The sequence below is a fragment of the Salmo salar genome, chromosome ssa03 (genome assembly GCF_905237065.1).
Source record: "Salmo salar chromosome ssa03, Ssal_v3.1, whole genome shotgun sequence".
In the NCBI taxonomy this organism is placed as follows: domain Eukaryota; kingdom Metazoa; phylum Chordata; class Actinopteri; order Salmoniformes; family Salmonidae; genus Salmo; species Salmo salar.
In genome coordinates this window covers 19816130-19834677 of record NC_059444.1, presented here as the reverse complement: position 1 = coordinate 19834677, position 18548 = coordinate 19816130, and the positions used below count along the sequence as shown (strand labels likewise).

The 18548-nt window shown below is 41.6% G+C and overlaps 1 protein-coding gene across 2 annotated transcripts in view; it reads right to left on the bottom strand.

Annotated features, from left to right (window-relative positions):
- Positions 1 to 7645: 7645 nt before the first annotated feature.
- Positions 7646 to 18548, bottom strand: part of LOC106599530 (glypican-1) — a 126383-nt gene continuing 115480 nt past the window's right edge. Inside the window, exons 9-12 of one of the 2 annotated variants that reach the window (XR_001327487.2) lie at positions 18251 to 18381; positions 17902 to 18077; positions 9112 to 11504; positions 7646 to 9078 (exon numbers count right to left, since the gene is read on the bottom strand). Coding sequence is in view for 1 of the 2 variants with exons in the window: in XM_014190813.2 (XP_014046288.1) it covers positions 11296 to 11504; positions 17902 to 18077; positions 18251 to 18381 (516 nt within the window). In the remaining variant the exon portion in view is untranslated. Of the gene's footprint in view, positions 11505 to 17901; positions 18078 to 18250; positions 18382 to 18548 lie in introns of both variants that reach the window. The other variant, XM_014190813.2, reaches the window with a different exon arrangement.

Below are 18548 nucleotides of genomic sequence, written 5' to 3'. Positions count from 1 at the left end.
AACAGTATCTCGGACCTGCCTGGTGTGTTCCTTGTTCTTCATGATGCTCTCTGCACTTTAAACGGACCTCTGAGACTATCACAGAGCAGGTGCATTTATACGGAGACTTGATTACACACAGGTGGATTCTATTTATCATCATTAGTCATTTAGGTCAACATTGGATCATTCAGAGATCCTCACTGAACTTCTGGAGAGAGTTTGCTGCACTGAAAGTAAAGGGGCTGAATAATTTAGCACGGCCAATTTTTCAGTTTTTTATTTGTTAAAAAAGTTTGAAATATCCAATAAATTTCGTTCCACTTCATAATTGTGTCCGACTTGTTGTTGATTCTTCACAAAAAATGACAGTTTTATATCTTTATGTTTGAAGCCTGAAATGTGGCAAAAGGTCAAAAAGTTCAAGGGGGCCGAATACTTTCGCAAGGCACTGTATGTCTATAGATTTGAGTAGTTACATTTCTCCAGCCCCATCCCTCAGCTTTCTACCGAAACGGGTGTGTAGAACGCTTTGTTATTGTTTTAAATCAAACTTCATTTGTCACATGCGCCGAATACAAGAAGTGAAGACCTTAACACGAAATGCTTACTTACAAGCCCTTAAAACCTGTTTAGGATAGGGGGCAGTATTTTCACGGCCGGATAAAAAACGTACCCGATTTAATCTGGTTATTACTCCTGCCCAGAAACTAGAATATGCATATAATTATTTGATTTGGATAGAAAACACCCTAAAGTTTCTAGAACTGTTTGAATGGTGTCTGTGAGTATAACAGAACTCATATGGCAGGCCAAAACCTGAGAAGATTCTATAGGGGAAGTGCCCTGTCTGACCATTTCTTGGCCTCCTGTAGCCTCTTTATCAAAAATAGAGGATCTCTGCTGTAACGTGACATTTTCTAAGGCTCCCATAGGCTCTCAGAAGGTGCCAGAACAGGGAACGATAACTCTGCAGTCCCTGGGCGAAAAACAGTAGGGCTTTTGGAAAGTGGTCGTTCTGAGAACAATGACACTGGTGCGCTCGTGCATGTGAAGACTCCATTTTCTATTTTCAGTGTTTGAACGAAAACAACGTCTCCCGGTTGGAATATTATCGCTATTTTACGAGAAAAATCGCATAAAAATTGATTTTAAACAGCGTTTGACATGCTTCGAAGTACGGTAATGGAATATTTTGAATATTTTTGTCACGATATGCACCGGCGCGTCACCCTTCGGATAGTGTTGAACGCAAGAAAAAAACGCCGCTATTTGGATATAACCATGGATTATTTGGAACCAAAACAACATTGGGTGTTGAAGTAGAAGTCCTGTGAGTGCATTCTGACGAAGAACAGCAAAGGTAATCCAATTTTTCTTATAGTAAATCTGAGTTTGGTGAGTGCCAAACTTGGTGGGTGTCAAAATAGCTATCCATGATGGCCGGGCTATCTACTCAGAATATTGCAAAATGTGCTTTCACCGAAAAGCTATTTTAAAATCGGACACTGCGATTGCATAAAGGAGTTCTGTATCTATAATTCTTAAAATAATTGTTATGTTTTTTGTGAACGTTTATCGTGAGTAATTTAGTAAATTCACCGGAAGTTTTCGGTGGGTATGCTAGTTCTGAACGTCACATGCTGATGTAAAAAGCTGTTTTTTGATATAAATATGAACTTGATTGAACAAAACATGCATGTATTCTATAACATAATGTTCTAGGAGTGTCATCTGATGAAGATCATCAAAGGTTAGTGCTGCATTTAGCTGTGATTTTGGTTTTTGTGACATTATATGCTAGCTTGAAAAATGGGTGTGTGATTATTTCTGGCTGGGTACTCTCCTGACATAATCTAATGTTTTGCTTTCGTTGTAAAGCCTTTTTGAAATTGGACAATGTGGTTAGATAAAGGAGAGTCTTGTCTTTAAAATGGTGTAAAATAGTCATATGTTTGAAAAATTGAAGTTTTTGCATTTTTGAGTTGTTTGTAATTCGCGCCACGCTCTATCATTGGATATTGGTGAGGCGTTCCGCTAGCGGAACATCTAGATGTAAGAGTGCAGTTCAAGAAGAGTTAAGAAAATATTTACCAAATAAACTAAAGTAAAAATTATAAAATGTAACACAGTAAAATAACAATAACGAGGCTATATACAGGGAGTACCGGTATCAAGTCAGTGAGCGGGGGTACAGGTTAGAGGTAATTTGTACACGTAGGTATGGGTGAAGTGACTATGCATAGATAATAAACAGCGAGTAGCAGCAGTGTACAGAACAAATGGAGGGGGAGGGGGGTTCAATGTAATAGTCTGGCGGCCATTTTATTAATTGTTCAGCAGTCTTATGGCTTGGGGATAGAAGCTGTTAAGGAGCCTTTTGGTCCTAGACTTGGCACTCCAGTACAGCTTCCTGTGAGGTAGCAGAGAAAACAGTCTATGACTTGTGTGACTGGAGTCTGACAATTTTATGGGCTTTCCTCTGACATCGCCTATTATATAGGTCCTTGATTGCAGGAAACTTGGCTCCAGTGATGAACTGGGCCGTACGCACTACCCTCTGTAGTGCCTTATGGTCAGATGCCGAGCAGTTGCCATACCAGGCAGTGATGCAACCCATCAGGATGCTATCGATGGTGCAGCTGTGTAACTTTCTGAGGATCTGGGGACCCATGCCAAATCTTTTCAGTCTCCTGAGGGGGAAAATGTTTTGTTGTGCCCTCTTCACAACTGCCTTGGTGTGTTTGGACCATGATAGAGCGTTGGTGATGTGGATGTGCACCAAGGAACTTGAAACTCTCGACCTGCTCCACTACTGCCCCGTTGATGTTAATGGGGGCCTGTTCGGCCTGCCTTTTCCTGTAGTCCACGATCAGCTCCTTTGTCTTGCTCACATTGAGGGAGAGGTTGTTGTCCTGGCACTACACTGCCAGTTCTCTAACCTCCTCCCTATGTTGCCTACCCTTACCACCTGGTGGTGGCCTGCCAGGAAGTCCAGGATCCAGTTGCAGAGGGAGGGGTTTAGTCCCAGGGTCCTTAGCTTAGTGTGCACTATGGTGTTGAACGCTGAGCTGTAGTCAATGAACAGCATTCTCACGTAGGTGTTCCTTTTGTCCAGGTGGGAAAGGGCAGTGCGGAGTGCGTATGATATTTTGTCATCTGTGGATCTGTTGGGGCGGTATGCCAATTGGAGTGGGTCGAGTGTATCCAGGAGGATGCTGTTGATGTGAGCCATGATCAGCCTTTCAAAGCACTTCATGGCTACCGACGTGAGTGCTACGGGTGGTAATCATTTAGGCAGGTTACCTTCGCTTACTTGGGCAAAGGGACTATGGTGGTCTGCTTGAAACATGTAGGTATTACAGACTCAGTCAGGGAGAGGCTGAAAATGTCAGTGAAGACACTTGCCAGTTGCGCCGCACATGCTTTGAGTACACATCCTGGTAATCAATCTGGCCCCGCGGCTTTGTGAATGTTGATCTGTTTAAAGGTCTTGCTCACATCAGCTACCGAGAGCGTTATCACACAGTTATCCAGAACAGCTGGTGCTCTCGTGCATGCTTCAATGTTGCTTGCCTCGAAGCGATCATAAAAGTCATTTAGCTCATCTGGTAGGCTCACGTCAGTTGGCAGCTCGCAACTGGGTTTCCCTTTGTAGTCCGTAATATTTTTCAAGCCCTGCCACATCCGACAAGCATCAGAGCCGGTGTGTTAGGATTCAATCTTAATCTTGTATTGACGCTTTGCTTGTTTGATGGTTCGTCTGAGGGAATAACGGATTTCTTATAGGCGTCCGGATTAGTGTCCCGCTCCTTGAAAGTGGCAGCTCTAGCCTTTAGCTCGATGCGGATGTTGCCTGTAATCCATGACTTCTGGTTGGGATATGTACGTACGGTCACTGTGGGGACAACGTCGTCGATGCACTTAATGATGAAGCCGATGACTGAGGTGGTATACTCCTTAATGCCATTGGATGAATCCTGGAACATATTCCAGTCTGTGCTAGCAAAACAGTTCTGTAGCTTCGCATCCGCATCATCTGACCACTTTCGTATTGAGCGAGTCACTGGAACTTACCGCTTTAGTTTTTGCTTGTAAGCAGGAATCAAGAGGATAGAATTATGGTTAGATTTGCTAAATGGAGGGCGGGGGAGAGCTTTGTATGCATCTCAATGTGTGGAGTAAAGGTGGTCTAGAGTTGTTTTTCCTCTGGTTGCACATGTGACATGCTGGTCAAAATTTGGTAAAACTGATTTAATTTTGCCTGCATTAAAGTCCCCGGCCACTAGGAGCACCGCTTCTGGGTTAGCATTTTCTTGTTTGCTTATGGCCTTATAGAGTTGTTTGAGTGCGGTCTTAGTGCCAGCATCATTCTGTGGTGGTAAATAGACGGCTACAAATAATATAGATGAGAACTCTCTCAGTAGATAGTGTGGTCTACAACTTATTATAAGGTAGTCTACCTCAGGCGAGCAATACCTTGAGACTTCTTTAATATTAGACATTGCACACCAGCTGTTATTGACAAAAAGACACATACCCCCACCCCTCGTCTTACCAGATGTAGCATTTCTGTTCTGCCGGTGCATTGAAAATCCCTCCTGCTCTATATTATCCATGTCGTCGTTCAGCCACGACTAGGTGAAACATAAGATATTACAGTTCTTAATGTCCCGTTGGTAGGATAATCATAGGTCATCAATTGTATTTTCCAATGATTGCATGTTAGCAAGTAGAATTGTTGGCAGTGGGAGTTTACTCGCTCGCCTACGGATTCTCAAAAGGCAGCCCGATCTGCGTCCTCTTTTCCTCCGTCTTGACTTCACGCAAATTATGGGGATCTGGGCCTGTTCCCGGGAAAGCAGTATATCTTTCTCGTCGGACTCGTTAAAGGAAAAATCTTCTTCCAGTTCGTGGTGAGTAATCCCAGTTCTGATGTCCAGAAGTTATTTTTGGTCATAAGAGATGGTAGCAGAAACATTAAGTACAAAATAAGAAAAAAATAAGTTACAAACAACGCAAAAAAAATAACCAAATAGCATAATTGGTTACTGGCATGTAAAACGTCAGCCATCCTCTTTGGCGCAATCTTAACTGCTGATTGCAGCTTTAAGGGGATTTTTCAGTCAGCTATGCATTTCTTGTATTACAGTTGAAGGCTGCTTGGTTACACTGTAATCCTCTCTCAAAGACAGATGTGAATGAAGGGCTAAAACAATTAATTGAGCTTATAATTTATATAACAAACAATGTAGGTTATTGTTCGGGGCATGTATTCACAGAGCTTCTGAGAGTAGAAGTGCTGATCTCAGGTTAGGTCCCCCTGCTCATGTAATGTTATGTATAATGATTTTAAAAAGTTAAACTGATCAGAGAATTGGCAATATGATGGTATGATTTATCATCTGCTATACTGTAGGTCACAGCTGTAGCCTTACCCCCACGCACCTGTTGCGAAACAATTATGTTTACAATGGAACAATCATTGACCTTGTTGACCTGTTTTTCATAACATAATATCTCCTTTAATAGGGTAGAATCCTTCATCCTCTTGTACACTGGTATAATCCACTCTTTGAGTTCCAGTACACTTGAGTGTACTGGAGAGAGAGAGATTTTATTGACGAGTGTTTTGGCCTGGAGGGCTGATATTTCAGACATGAAGTCTGTACCACTGCGGTGAGTCAGTAGTCACTCATAAATGCGCTTTGAACGAAAGGGCAAGGCGTCAACAAGGTTGTCAATTCAGCACGGCAGAGTGTGTGAGAGGGTGAGGGTGTGTGTGTGTGTGTGTGTGTGTGTGTGTGTGTGTGTGTGTGTGTGTGTGTGTGTGTGTGTGTGTGTGTGTGTGTGTGTGTGTGTGTTTGCGTTTGCGTGCACACACACACACACACGCTTATGTGCCTGCCTTAGTTGTGCATTTTATGTATGTGTGTGCGTGTTTTTTATTTTATTTCACCTTTATTTAACCAGGTAGGCCAGTTGAGAACAAGTTCTCAACAAGTTCTCAGTGTGTTTATGGATGCGTAGTCCTGTCAAAATGTCCAATCATCATAATATGCAGTTAAACATGGCTAGACAGAATCAGTGGGGAGGTATTATGATCAGTAGGCCTGACTGAATATTTTATTTTAATAAACAAACCTGCAGTTAATCATGTTTTGTAGCAGAATGCGGTTTGAGCCCACATGTATTCCTATCACATCATCTATGCAGACTTCAGAAGATTTGTTGTAAGTTACTCTTGTCCATGATTGCAAAGTTCTGGTAACTTCTCCAGAAATTCTGGTTGGAAGACCTTTTTTGTTGTTGCTTATTCCTTTCTGATTGGGGAATCTTCCAACCGGGATTTCTGGAAAACCTGGGAATTTTTGGAAAGTTACACCAATTATGCACCTATGGGTCTGGTCAGCGTTACACACTAGTTGTCTCATGAATCTGGGAGAAAAATAACCAAAGTGTAAAGCATTTACAATGATTGATTTACACCACAGAATGAGACACAGCTGGTGTCTGTCTGGCTCTTTTCAATTCCTTTGGTGTTGTGACATCAAACAATGTCTTTGCTGTGAGCAATGTCAGTGTGGCTCTGTCCTGGGATTGACAGGTTCTCACTAGGAGAGAGAGAGAGAGCTGGTTAGGTTACACTCAGACATTTGTTCATCAAACGTACTCAGTGTTCCTATGAATCGAAGTTCTTTCAATGATACACTGAGTAACAGCACAGGTTCTTCTTCTCTTTGGTTCTTGGAGGAATCCAGAGAGGAAATGTTCTATGAACTAGAACTTGTCAGTCTCCCATCATCGATGAGTAAAATGTGCCAAAACTTCCCTGGGAGATGAACTGAAAGCTAGTAGCTAGTGGACTGTCCATCCATCCACACAGACAAGACAAACCACTTAACACACGGCATAGCTAGCGGCTGGTCCCTGTTGACCAGACAGACCTTATGGCAGATATTAGCTCTGACATCAGCAGTCGAGCGGATGTTGTGAGGACCTGTGTTCCTTTCTTTCTCTCTCTCTTCACATTTGGTGGAAAGGGCCCCCCGCCCCGCCCCCCAGATGATCTCGTGGATACCATTTTAATATCTCTGCGTGCAGTTTGAAGGAAGTTGCTAACTAGCGCTAGTGCAATGACTGGAAGTTCAAGTCCCGCAAACTGTTGCAGTTTGCATAACTACTGCATAACTACTCAAACAAGAAAATACATGTCTGTATCCTTATTATGGATGTCAACATATGTAATGGGTGAGGACTGTAGTGCTATCAAAATGGCAAAGTGCATTTCAATCAGACTGCATCAGTTTTATTAGTTTACCACCCCAAGGCAGTGTAACATACACAGCGTTCCAATCCAGTTTACTGTCAAAAATGTGTATAATAGCTGTTTTGTAATGATATGGAAAATGTAGGTAAGAGTGAGGCTGGCCTTCTCCCTTGGAAAAAGGCCAAGAATAAAATGTATTGTTGACTAACAAGCTTATCGATTTTTGTGTGAGTGTGTGAACCCTGCTTTTCTCTCTACGACTCTCCTGTTGGTTTGTCAAGGCATCCTCTTGTCTTGGAATTTCCCCTCTGGGGGTCGAAAAAGTCCATTCATCCATGCATTCATAGAATATCACTGACACAAAAATCCACCACAAAATGAACATAACACAGGACATCTTGAAAATCTTACAACGTATATAATTGACACAAGGTTCCAGGAACAAACAACAGCAAATTACACATATTGACTCAAAAGTCTTTCTTCTTGCATCTACCATCACCATGAACACAAACTCTCCAAATGTGTAAAAAAAAAATAAAAAAAAATAAAAAAAGGTTTTCTTTCAAATCGTCACCTTTCGGAAATGCCTGCCACATTCAACTTGTGAAGGGGAAAGAGTAGTGTCCAGGGCCACTGGTTATATCAGACCTAGGCTCAAATAATATTTGAAATAATTTCAAATACTTTATCTGTGCTTGATTGAGCTGGCCTGGCTTAATGGACAAAATAATAGGGCCATAACTGCAAACCATGCCCATCTGCAAAACCCCAGGCATGCTAGAGCAAACGTGTTTGAAAGATTTCAGTATTATTTAATCCCAAATCTGACATTGCTATTTCACCCTTCTCAGACTGCAGCCATCTCAGTGGTCCATCTCTATCTGCATAATCCTAATCAGTAGACATATATGGAGTGTCGACTCGCCTATCAATCCACCATCTTGTGATCTGTCTTTGTGCAGATTGCCATCCTATCGATTACCTAGGCCTCTTATGTCATAAAAGTGCAGCGTTTAAAAAGAGGCAGTGGACTTTGAACTATTCAGATTAGAGCGCGAGAGTGGTTGGAGGAGAGAAGGGGGGGGTTGTGCAAATTTTGTCCGATGGCATTGCAAAGCGTGTCCATTGAAAGTGAGTGAAGTCGTCGTGAGTAAAAGTGGTTAGTCGTCTTTTTGCATTGGAATGTCACTGCGGGGGCAGTCACACCGGCAGATACGGCAGTTTAAAACCAGGTACCCCTACACAAGCTCACATGGTACCCTCTTTATCAGAGCACTACCTTGTGTCACAAAATGTATCAAAATATTTCTTGGCCTTTTCACACGTAACCTATTTTACAGAGGTTCATAAGGTTCATTACCGGTCCAAGAGGACTCTTGTAGGTTTTTCACCCAATCTATCAATTGAATAATGTAGTGCATATCAGATCAAAGTAATATAATTGTGTGAAGGTTGGAAGGAAAACCTGGATACAAAGGGATCCGCCAGGACCGGTTTTGATAACTACTGCAGTCCTCCTACTTGAGTGTGTCCTCCCAAATTTCCTGCCTCAGAAACCAAAAAGGTCATGCCTAATGGACGTGTTGCCTTGCTACCTCAGTTATCGTGTACAGTCATAGGCTGAAGACCTCAGTTCTAGTGCACAGTTATAGGCTGAAGACCTCAGTTCTAGTGCACAGTCACAGGCTGAAGACCTCAGTTCTAGTGCACAGTCATAGGCTGAAGACCTCAGTTCTAGTGCACAGTCACAGGCTGAAGACCTCAGTTCTAGTGCACAGTCACAGGCTGAAGACCTCAGTTCTAGTGCACAGTCACAGGCTGAAGACCTCAGTTCTAGTGCACAGTCACAGGCTGAAGACCTCAGTTCTAGTGTATGACCTTGTCTCTGGAGTCATAAATCTCTCCAATCTCCTCATTGATTGCACTTTCGATGTCGGCTATTGACGAGCGCAGACCGTATCAAAACATCTCCACTCGTCCCTAAGGGGGCCTATTCAGTCTGTGGATAGAAATATATTGCTGTGCAAGAGACAATGTTTTTAATATCATGTGGAGTAAAGCATTGAATTGGTTCTATACAATATGTTTCTATCGGTTTCCATCTTGTTGAATAAGCCCAAGAAGACCTTCTTTATCATGAGCATGCACACGCACACACACACACACACACACACACACACACACACACACACACACACACACACACACACACACACACACACACACACACACACACACACACACACACACACACACACACACACACACACACACACTGTATCTTACCTCCATCCCTCCCACACAGTGGTCTAAGACTGAGAGCCTTGACAATTATTTGAACTAAGTTGAAGTACATCCTTCCTCCCTGGCTGCAAGATTTTCATCAGCAAAGGCCTTCCACAACATTCCCACAATATCCCAATCATGTTGCAGTATGATGAAGCTCTGTCATTGCCATAATGCCAAAAAAAAGCATTGGAGAACAATTTGCAGGTCTTCATAACAGATGAATAGTTTACCATGAAAAATAGCCTGGGAGGCAGAGAGAACTGAGAGAGGGAGTGGGAAGAGAGGCACTGTGTGAGAAGAAGGGAGAGAAAGAAGGTGGGAGGTGAGAAGAAAGAATGAGATGAGAGGAGGGAGAGAAAAAGCTATTTGAGTGATCATCACAAATTCCAATCCCTAAGTCAACCAGTCCAAACAGAGAAACGGTCGGTCAGACACATGTACACAGTCTGCTTTACCACAAGTGGTTATAGTGCAGTATGTAAAAACCCCTCCACTGTAGCTGGCTGGCTCTGTCCAAAAGTATTCATCATAGGTACCATAAAAGCTTAGCCATTAACAAGAAAGTAATACATTATTATGTCGACCAAGGTCCATTATCTGAAGACAGAACAGAATAGGCTGGTGGAAGGAGCTGTAAGAGGATAGGCTCATTGCAGTGGCTGGAATGGAATAATTGGAACAGCATCAAACATATAGAAACCACTTGTTTGACTCCGTAGCCATGATTCCAGTCCAGCCATTACAATGAGCCCGTCCTCCTAAAGCTCCTCCCACCGGCCTCCACTGAGACAGAACAAACGGCAGTACACACCCACACAGCCCATATGCTACCATATTCTGCCAATATAGTGTCAATACAGAGGACTACTGTGGTCACACTAACACTGTAATGTTCTTTATGTTTCCCAAAACATTCCCCATCTGGTCCTATAGAGCCACCAAAGCCTAGAGAAACAGATCTGCTCTGGGAAAGACAGAAGTAAGGGTGGAGGGATGGAAGGATCATGTCTGTGTGAATATGATCACAACTATTATTACTGCCTTATATTATCAAGCAGATGAAAAAACTGCTTATGTGAAGCGTTTGAATTTTCTCACTGTTGCCATGTGATGTGTGGGTTTAAGGGTTTAAGGTTTTTAGGGCCTTACTGAAACCAGATTATCTTTCATAAAACTCATCAATAGTTTATTTCGTTTGAGTTTGGGGGAGAAGTAGTTTTTCTATAAATATTGGGGAGCTCAAAGACGCTCCGTGGGGATTATATTCCTCTGTTTTTAATAAATAAATCATCACCTCAGACATAAAGGCTGTTTACATGATTAGGAACACAAATGTTAGGCTCAGCATGACTGAAAAGTCCCCCTTACACAGCACAGCGTCAACCAACACTAACATCCTGTATATCTCTATAGTCTATAGATTGACTCTTAACATGTCTTAGGTACAGATATCTCAGAGAACCCAAACACCAGAAAATAAAATAAAAGTGTGAAAAGTCCAGCTCAGGGGTGCCGTATACCGTAAAATAAAAGACAAGAACAGAACCAAAAAATCTCTGAATAATATAATACTCATTACAACTTTTGTTCTTATCTGAGACCAAAAGGAAGTCCAGTCGTTTTTTTTCTCGTTATTTTTGTTTTGTTTTGGCAAAGTAAGTAAATAACCCCACGACATCTTCTCTTCTCTTCCCACCCCTCGTCCTGCCCCCCATGTCCCAAACTCAGTCTAGATTGGTGGAATACCCTGTCAATTATCGCCGGAGCAGCAACATAACCAATGAGAGCAGGTAGAGGGCGATGGATGGGAGGTTGTGGTCAGCTGATGCTTTCACAACCTTCTTGTTCTCCGGAGGGTAGGCGTACACTTTGGGTCTGTCTGTGCTGGGGGCCATGAGGCGCGGGCCCCGAGGACAGTTTTCATCTGTGCACATCCCACTTCCTGAACCACTGACATCATCACCTGAAGACAAAGACAGAGAAGAAAAACAAATACATTTTTTGAGAAAAAAAAATACAGTTTCTCTGGCTTATATGCCAGTTATAACGAAGTTGAAGAGAATAAGTAAGTTAGAATGTTAATCTTACAGGGCAATTCTACCACTTTTCAACCTCATTCATTATATCAGCGCCATCCCTTAGTCTATGTGAAAACGGCGCATTTCTACGTTTTGTTTTAAAAAGAAAAAAGATTATCCCCTTATACATGTGGGTATTGACCTATATGGATAGGGCTAAATTGAAATGTTTCTTACAGAAGTATGGAAAGCATATCAATAACCATGGTAGAAATTAAAAGGGAACATTTGGAGATTATGGGGAATTTATTATACTGAAGATGAGGACACAACAGTTAACCTGACTCAAGACTGAATCCAAACACATTACACTCAAATCAAATCAAATTTATTTATAAAGCCCTTTTTACATCAGCCGATGTCACAAAATGCTCTACAGAAACCCAGCCTAAAACCCCAAACAGCAAGCAATGCAGATGTAGAAGCACGGTGGCTAGGAAAAACTCCGTAGAAAGACAGGAACCTAGGAAGAAACCTAGAGAGGAACCAGGCTCTGAGGGGTGGCCAGTCCTCTTCTGGCTGTGCCGGTTAGAGATTATAACAGTACAAGGCCAAGATGTTTCTTTAGTCTGCAGTTTACATTTTACCTTTTATTTTATTTATTTTTAACCCTTTTTCTCCCCTATTTCGTGGTATCCAGTTGCTAGTTATGTCTTGTCTCATCGCTGCAACTCCCGTACGGACTCGGGAGAGGCGAAGGTCGAAAGACATGCGTCCTCCGAAACCCAACCCAACCAAGCCGCACTGCTTCTTGACACAATGCACATCTAACCCGGAAGCTAGCCGCACCAATGTGTCAGAGGAAACACTGTACACCTTGCAACCGTGTCAGCGTGCATTGCGCCCGGCCCGCCACAGGAGTCGCTAGTGCTCGATGGGACAAGGTCATCCCTGCCAGCCAAACCCTCCCCTAACCCGGACGACGCTGGGCTAATTATGCGAAGCCCCATGGGTCTCCTGGTCGCAGCCGGCTATGATTTCACCCTCTTTCAAACAATAAACCAAGCTAAATTCCTCTGGGATCCTCAGGAGAAACCAAAATGATTGCTCGTGGGTCATTTGAACATCAGAAGCATCACCTCAAAAAACGATCAGACTGAAAAACTATTGACTGATTCAAATTTGGATTACCTTTGTTTATCTGAAACATGGCTAACCAAAACATCACCTGAGGCTGCTTATGCTATGCCAGGGTACAATGTTTTCAGAAAAGACAGACAAATGGGTGGGGGGCTGCTTGTGTATGTAAAGCAGTGGCGGTCAGTGCCGTCTATGATGAGGGAGGACATTTTCTATGAGCATGGTCTTATTTCTATTACAGCATGTTGGATGACTGTCGTTCATATTCCATTCACCCAGTTCAATGTAACATCGATAGGTTTAGGCTACTGCATTATACTAAAATTTTCCCTATACCCATCATGAGGTTGTTACAACCTAGCCTATGAATGAAAGTTTACAACGTAGGTGCACACAGGTTAAGATAACATTTTTAGATGACAGACAGTGACACATTCAATACCGCCCTACACACTCTTGCCTGCATCTAGGGTATAATCATTAGTCCAACAGTGGCAAACGAAAGTTTCTATTGGACAAATTCAGCTATTTTTATCCCCGTTTTGTTTGCTTCCGCGTTTAAGAAACGTTTTTCAACAGAATCGGCAGAATGAATACACCTCTGATCATGCATAAGCAAAGTTCATTTTCATGACAGCCACGTTGTATTCATTCTAGCCTCTAGTCTATGCACTCTCCTCCGGCTACACCATGGTGCTACCATACAGAGTGCTGTTGAGGCTACTGTAGACCTTCATTGCAAAACAGCGTGTTTTAATCAATTATTTGGTGAAGTGAATATATTTAGTATAGTTTTATCTGAAAAGGATAACTTTTTCAATGTTAAATTTATTTTTTATGATATTCACTGAGGAGAATGGTCCTCCCCTTCCTCCTCTGAGGAGCCTCCACTGATGTAAAGTATTAAATGCACCCAACTTGAATTCACCCGCACAATGGAAATCAAATGTATTGCAGTAACCGTAACACTGTCACTATAAATGTCATTCACTGTTGTTGGCATACAGTATACTGCCCACCATCATCAAACAACACATTCTATCAACATTTTGAAGCAATTCCACCAGTGGAAAATAAAGAAAGAAATATCAGATCATAATCTGACTCTCATTACCAGGAAGCTAACCAAAAAGCGATTAACGTACAGACAAGACAAAAAGCAGGTCTCCAACAGCATACCTTTTGAGTCTTTGTCCTCAAAACTGCTCTGAAAACAGGTGTAAGTGCTGAGATTAGGATTTTTAAGGATCTGCGCAATAAAGTTGTCAACAAGCTTAGAAAGGCCAAGGCCAACTTTTTTATTGGTCTTATCAACCCTGCTAGAGGAAATAGTAAACATCTATGGGACAATCTCAACACATTATCCCCAAAAATTGTAAAAGCATAGCAGGAAAATACAATGATTTTTAAAATGAAAATGAAATAGCCTCAACATTTAACAATGTCTTTAAAGACCCAGTTGAGAACCTGACAGTAACATTTGGCCATAGAAATAAAGTGACCACTTTCCCTGACTCTACCTCTCCTGTTTTTAACATAGCTGAAGTGCCTGAGCAGGAGATAATTAAAATCCTAACTAATCTTAAAAACTCCAAGGCACAGGATGTGTGTGGAAATGACTCCGCCCTCCTGAAGAAAAACTCCAGCACCCTGAGCTCTCCAGTCACTCATCTGGTAAATCTGTCAATTAAACAAGCAGTGTTCCCTGACGACTGGAAATCTGCTGTCATAACACCAATCTTCTAGGCTGGAGATGTGGCCAATTATAGGATCATCAGCATTCTCCCAAAATAGCTGACTGGTTGGACCACTCATGTCTAACATTGAACACAACTAAAACTGTCTCCATCAGGAACAGTGAGACCCATCAACCTGAGGAAACTGTAAAAGGGACAGAAGATTGAGATGGTTTCACATTTGAAATAATTATTGACTCTAACCTTTCAAAAAACAAATAAAACAAGTATATGGAACAGCAAAATGCAACCTGGTAAATGTCAAATTCATCAGAAACCAAATGTCAACAGATGCTGCTAAACTGTACATGCACTCAATGATTCTCCCCCATCTGTTTACTGTGTCACAACCTGGTCACAAGCTAGTATCACGGCAATGAAACTACTCCTAAAGCTTTATATTATCTTATCCCTTTATAATTCTTAAACTACAAACAGCGTTTGAATCAGGCATTTCATGGGTTAAGGTTAGGGTTAAAGTTTCCAGTAAGACTCAGTTTTACATTTTGGTTAATTGTTTTGCAGGTCAGCCGTGTCCTTATACTCTCCCAGGTTAAAGCCCCAGATTAGGGTTTCTGTGCCAGTGTTCACACAATGAGATTTACATAATGCAGCACAATAAAATAAAACATTATAATAATCTTACCTCAGTTATAACAAATGGCATAACAATTTAGGCCAAGTTCTTTAGCCGGTAACTTAATTCCAGCTCAATCCTATAAAAATAGCACTGAAATAGCGACGCCTTTTTAAATCACGTGAGCTAACTCTTCACTGATGATAGGCTTCTTAAATATTCTCTCTCTCTAGGTCTACTTTATCAACAACAAAAAATGTTATGAAAGGGATTGGAAAGGGATTGAAAGGGATTGGTTTGGTTTGCTAGCAACACACATAACAAGCTGGATGGAGGGTCGTTCCACCTCAAAAAGCACAAGAAAGAAGATTTAGACACCCACTATGTCAGTTTGTTCTGAAATCGTTTCTGTTGTTAGAAACTGATGAAATTAGCCTTCCTGCAACATTTACTTTGTTGAAATATAATTGATCTCTGAGAAATTAACGTAACTGAATGCACACAAATTGGCAATTGTTTATTTATGAGATTCATATAATATTGAATAAATATAGTCCCTAACATTTGGATCAAACTTTTTTCTAAGGCACCATGAGACAACCCACACGCCATGCCAATCACACCCAGACAATGTTAATATAGTATCAATTCTCTGTTTGACAAGTAGTATGGAGCTGTAGTTCAGAGTTGTGTTTATTCATCCTATGTAATGTATTCTCAGTGAATTTGGTGATGTTTTTTTCCACTGTTCAGAGACATTTGTCATTGAAGTTGTTTATGTCCCATCCCACATCCTAATATTACCAAGTTCTGACCAGTAGCTGGTGCTGTTCCTCCTCCAATTATTATTTTCTGAATCCCCCACCCCCCTCATCATTAAAGGGATAGTTTAACCAAATTACAAAATTACATGTAGACTGTAAGCTGTCAGTGGTCCAGAGGGGTATCCTAAGATCCAGGTTTGAGGAGTTAGCAATGTAACTTTGGTCAACTCTGAGTTTAACCGGTCACACGAAAATGGCTCACCTTTTATCCAGGTAAATTTCTATGGCAACTAATCATTCAGAACTTACCTGCTCCGGGGCAGGCTAACTCACAGCTAACTCCACTTAACCTGAATGAAATGACTGAGCCACAAGTTGAGGACCAATGAAATCAGATTCCCTCCCTCTTGCAAAGATTGTGGCATCATCCCCTTCATTTGAGGAAGAAGACTGTAAAATATTTTATTAATCAAATGTTTTTGAGTGCAACATTTTTTCAATTATCAAATATATCACATTACACATTTAGAAATGACTTCATTCACAGCAACACTTTTGTATGACTTAATACAATTATTTTATCGATTGGAGTGGGAAAAAGGCGCTTGTGGTTGATAAGCACACTAAAGCACACCAAAGTCGGTTATAACGATAAGTAATATAAAAAAAAGACGGCACTTCTAAAAGCCTATTTCACACCACAGCCTCTTGAATTTGCAACTTGTAAGATAACTAATCTTTAATTTAGATTTTGGCACAAATTAAATGTGGCACTGAATCAGCATGGCCTCAATGAAGAGTTTGGCGTTCAACTAGCCATGTGCAACATGCATGCACAGTTATAAGCCTGCTAGAGTTAGCGCCAGGCGTACGAGCTATATCCAGCGTCGTAGTACGGATAAAACCTGAGCTGGAATGTGAAGCTAAATGAAGCTGTTTAGCTTCAGAAACCCTGAGTAAATCTAGCTTGCCCCTCTGGTATGACAGCAACCCATGTTTTGTTTTTGTTTACCAAGCCATTGTTTCAAATGCTAACTTTTCAATGGTACCTAAATTAGTATTTTCACGCTTGTCCAAATCATCCTAAAGTATCTAAAAATGTATTGTGTAACTCAATGATGTTACGTATAGATGACTTGGATATGAAGTGTGAAAATTCAAATTTTTCAAATTTAATTGACATGCATTGGATTTGTGCCATAGATGCTAAAAAGTTAGCATTTGAAACAGTGGCCAGATAAACGAAACCAGAGCATGGGTTGCTGTCATAATTGGTCCATAAACTGCTACGGGGTAAGACAACCAATACGTAATTGTGTCATTTGGGTGAACTATCCCTTTAACAATGGGGGGGAGGAGATAATTAAAAAAACAATAACCTAATAGCAGGAACAGCACCATCTAGTGGTCAGAAACGGGTACTATGAGGATGTAGGATGGGACATGAATCCAGTGACTTCAATGACACATTTTTCTGAACAGGGGAAAACAACATCACCAAAATCACAGAGAATACATTACATAGGATGAAGAAACAATACTCTGAGCCGCAGCTCCATTCTACTTGTCAAACATATAGAACTGATACTGATCGTTGTTGGGGTGGGATTGGTGTGGGGGGTCTGTGGATGGCTTTTGTCCACTTCTTCGGATTACTCATGTCTTACTGACTGTTAGAAATATTTTGGTCCAAATCGGATATTAGGTACTATAATTATTGAATATTATATTAATCCTATAAATCAATTAGCTTAATCTAATTATTTTTAAATAAAAGAATGCTTCCGGAATTCTTATCTTATTTGTTTCTAGCTACAGAAATGATTTCAGAACAGTCTGAGATGGTGGGTGTCATGGTTTGATGAAATGACATGCAACGACACTGGAGACAATCAAAACAACATATCAAATATTTCCAGTAGTCATGTAATGTCAACATATGGCACAATCTCTTTCATAGTGTTTTGACCATGAGGGAGACCTCTCTGTTGTCCACACAGCTTTTGCCCTCAGGAGTAGGATGACATTGCACCTAAACTCTGAGGTAAGGTCCATTTTGTGATATTCCCTCTATGGTTGGAGTCAGTATTCGCATAGGATGAGCTGATCCTAGATCTATACTCACTGGTGTCCTGAAAGTCCACATCGTTGCCATTGAAAGCGTTCTTGAGGCGGTTGGTCATGATCTTGAGCTGCATGATCTGTTGGCGTATAGTCATGTCTGGCTTGGTGATGTCGATCTCTACCTCAGGGTTGTTGATCTGACTAGCCAGGCCGTCACCCATCACCTCTGGAAGGTACCTGGAAGACAAGGAGAGAGGATGACTGGGGAGAACTCAAATACACACACATACTCACACATGCATGATCCACGCATGCAGAGGCACCCACACAAATATGTATGCATGCGAGCATGAACACACACACACACAAAGCATGCATGCACACAGACAGACGTGGTTTAGGGGTCCTACCTGGCACGGGCCATGCCGTTCCAGCATTTGTCTGCTTGGGCCCTAGTGGCCACCCTGTCACTGCAGAGGGTGCTGGGTAACGAGACCCAGTAGGGCTGCATGTCCCTCAGCTTCCTCGACACATCAGACACCTGGGGGCGTTTTGCAATGGAAAATGAAAACAAGCCTTTCTTATTGGACCAGTTCAGGTAGTACCCCCCATGTTTCAGTCCCATTTCTTTAATTTGGTGCTGAATGAATACAACCTGTGTACTGGAAACTACAATCAAAAGCTATTCAATATCATGTTTGTTCAAGC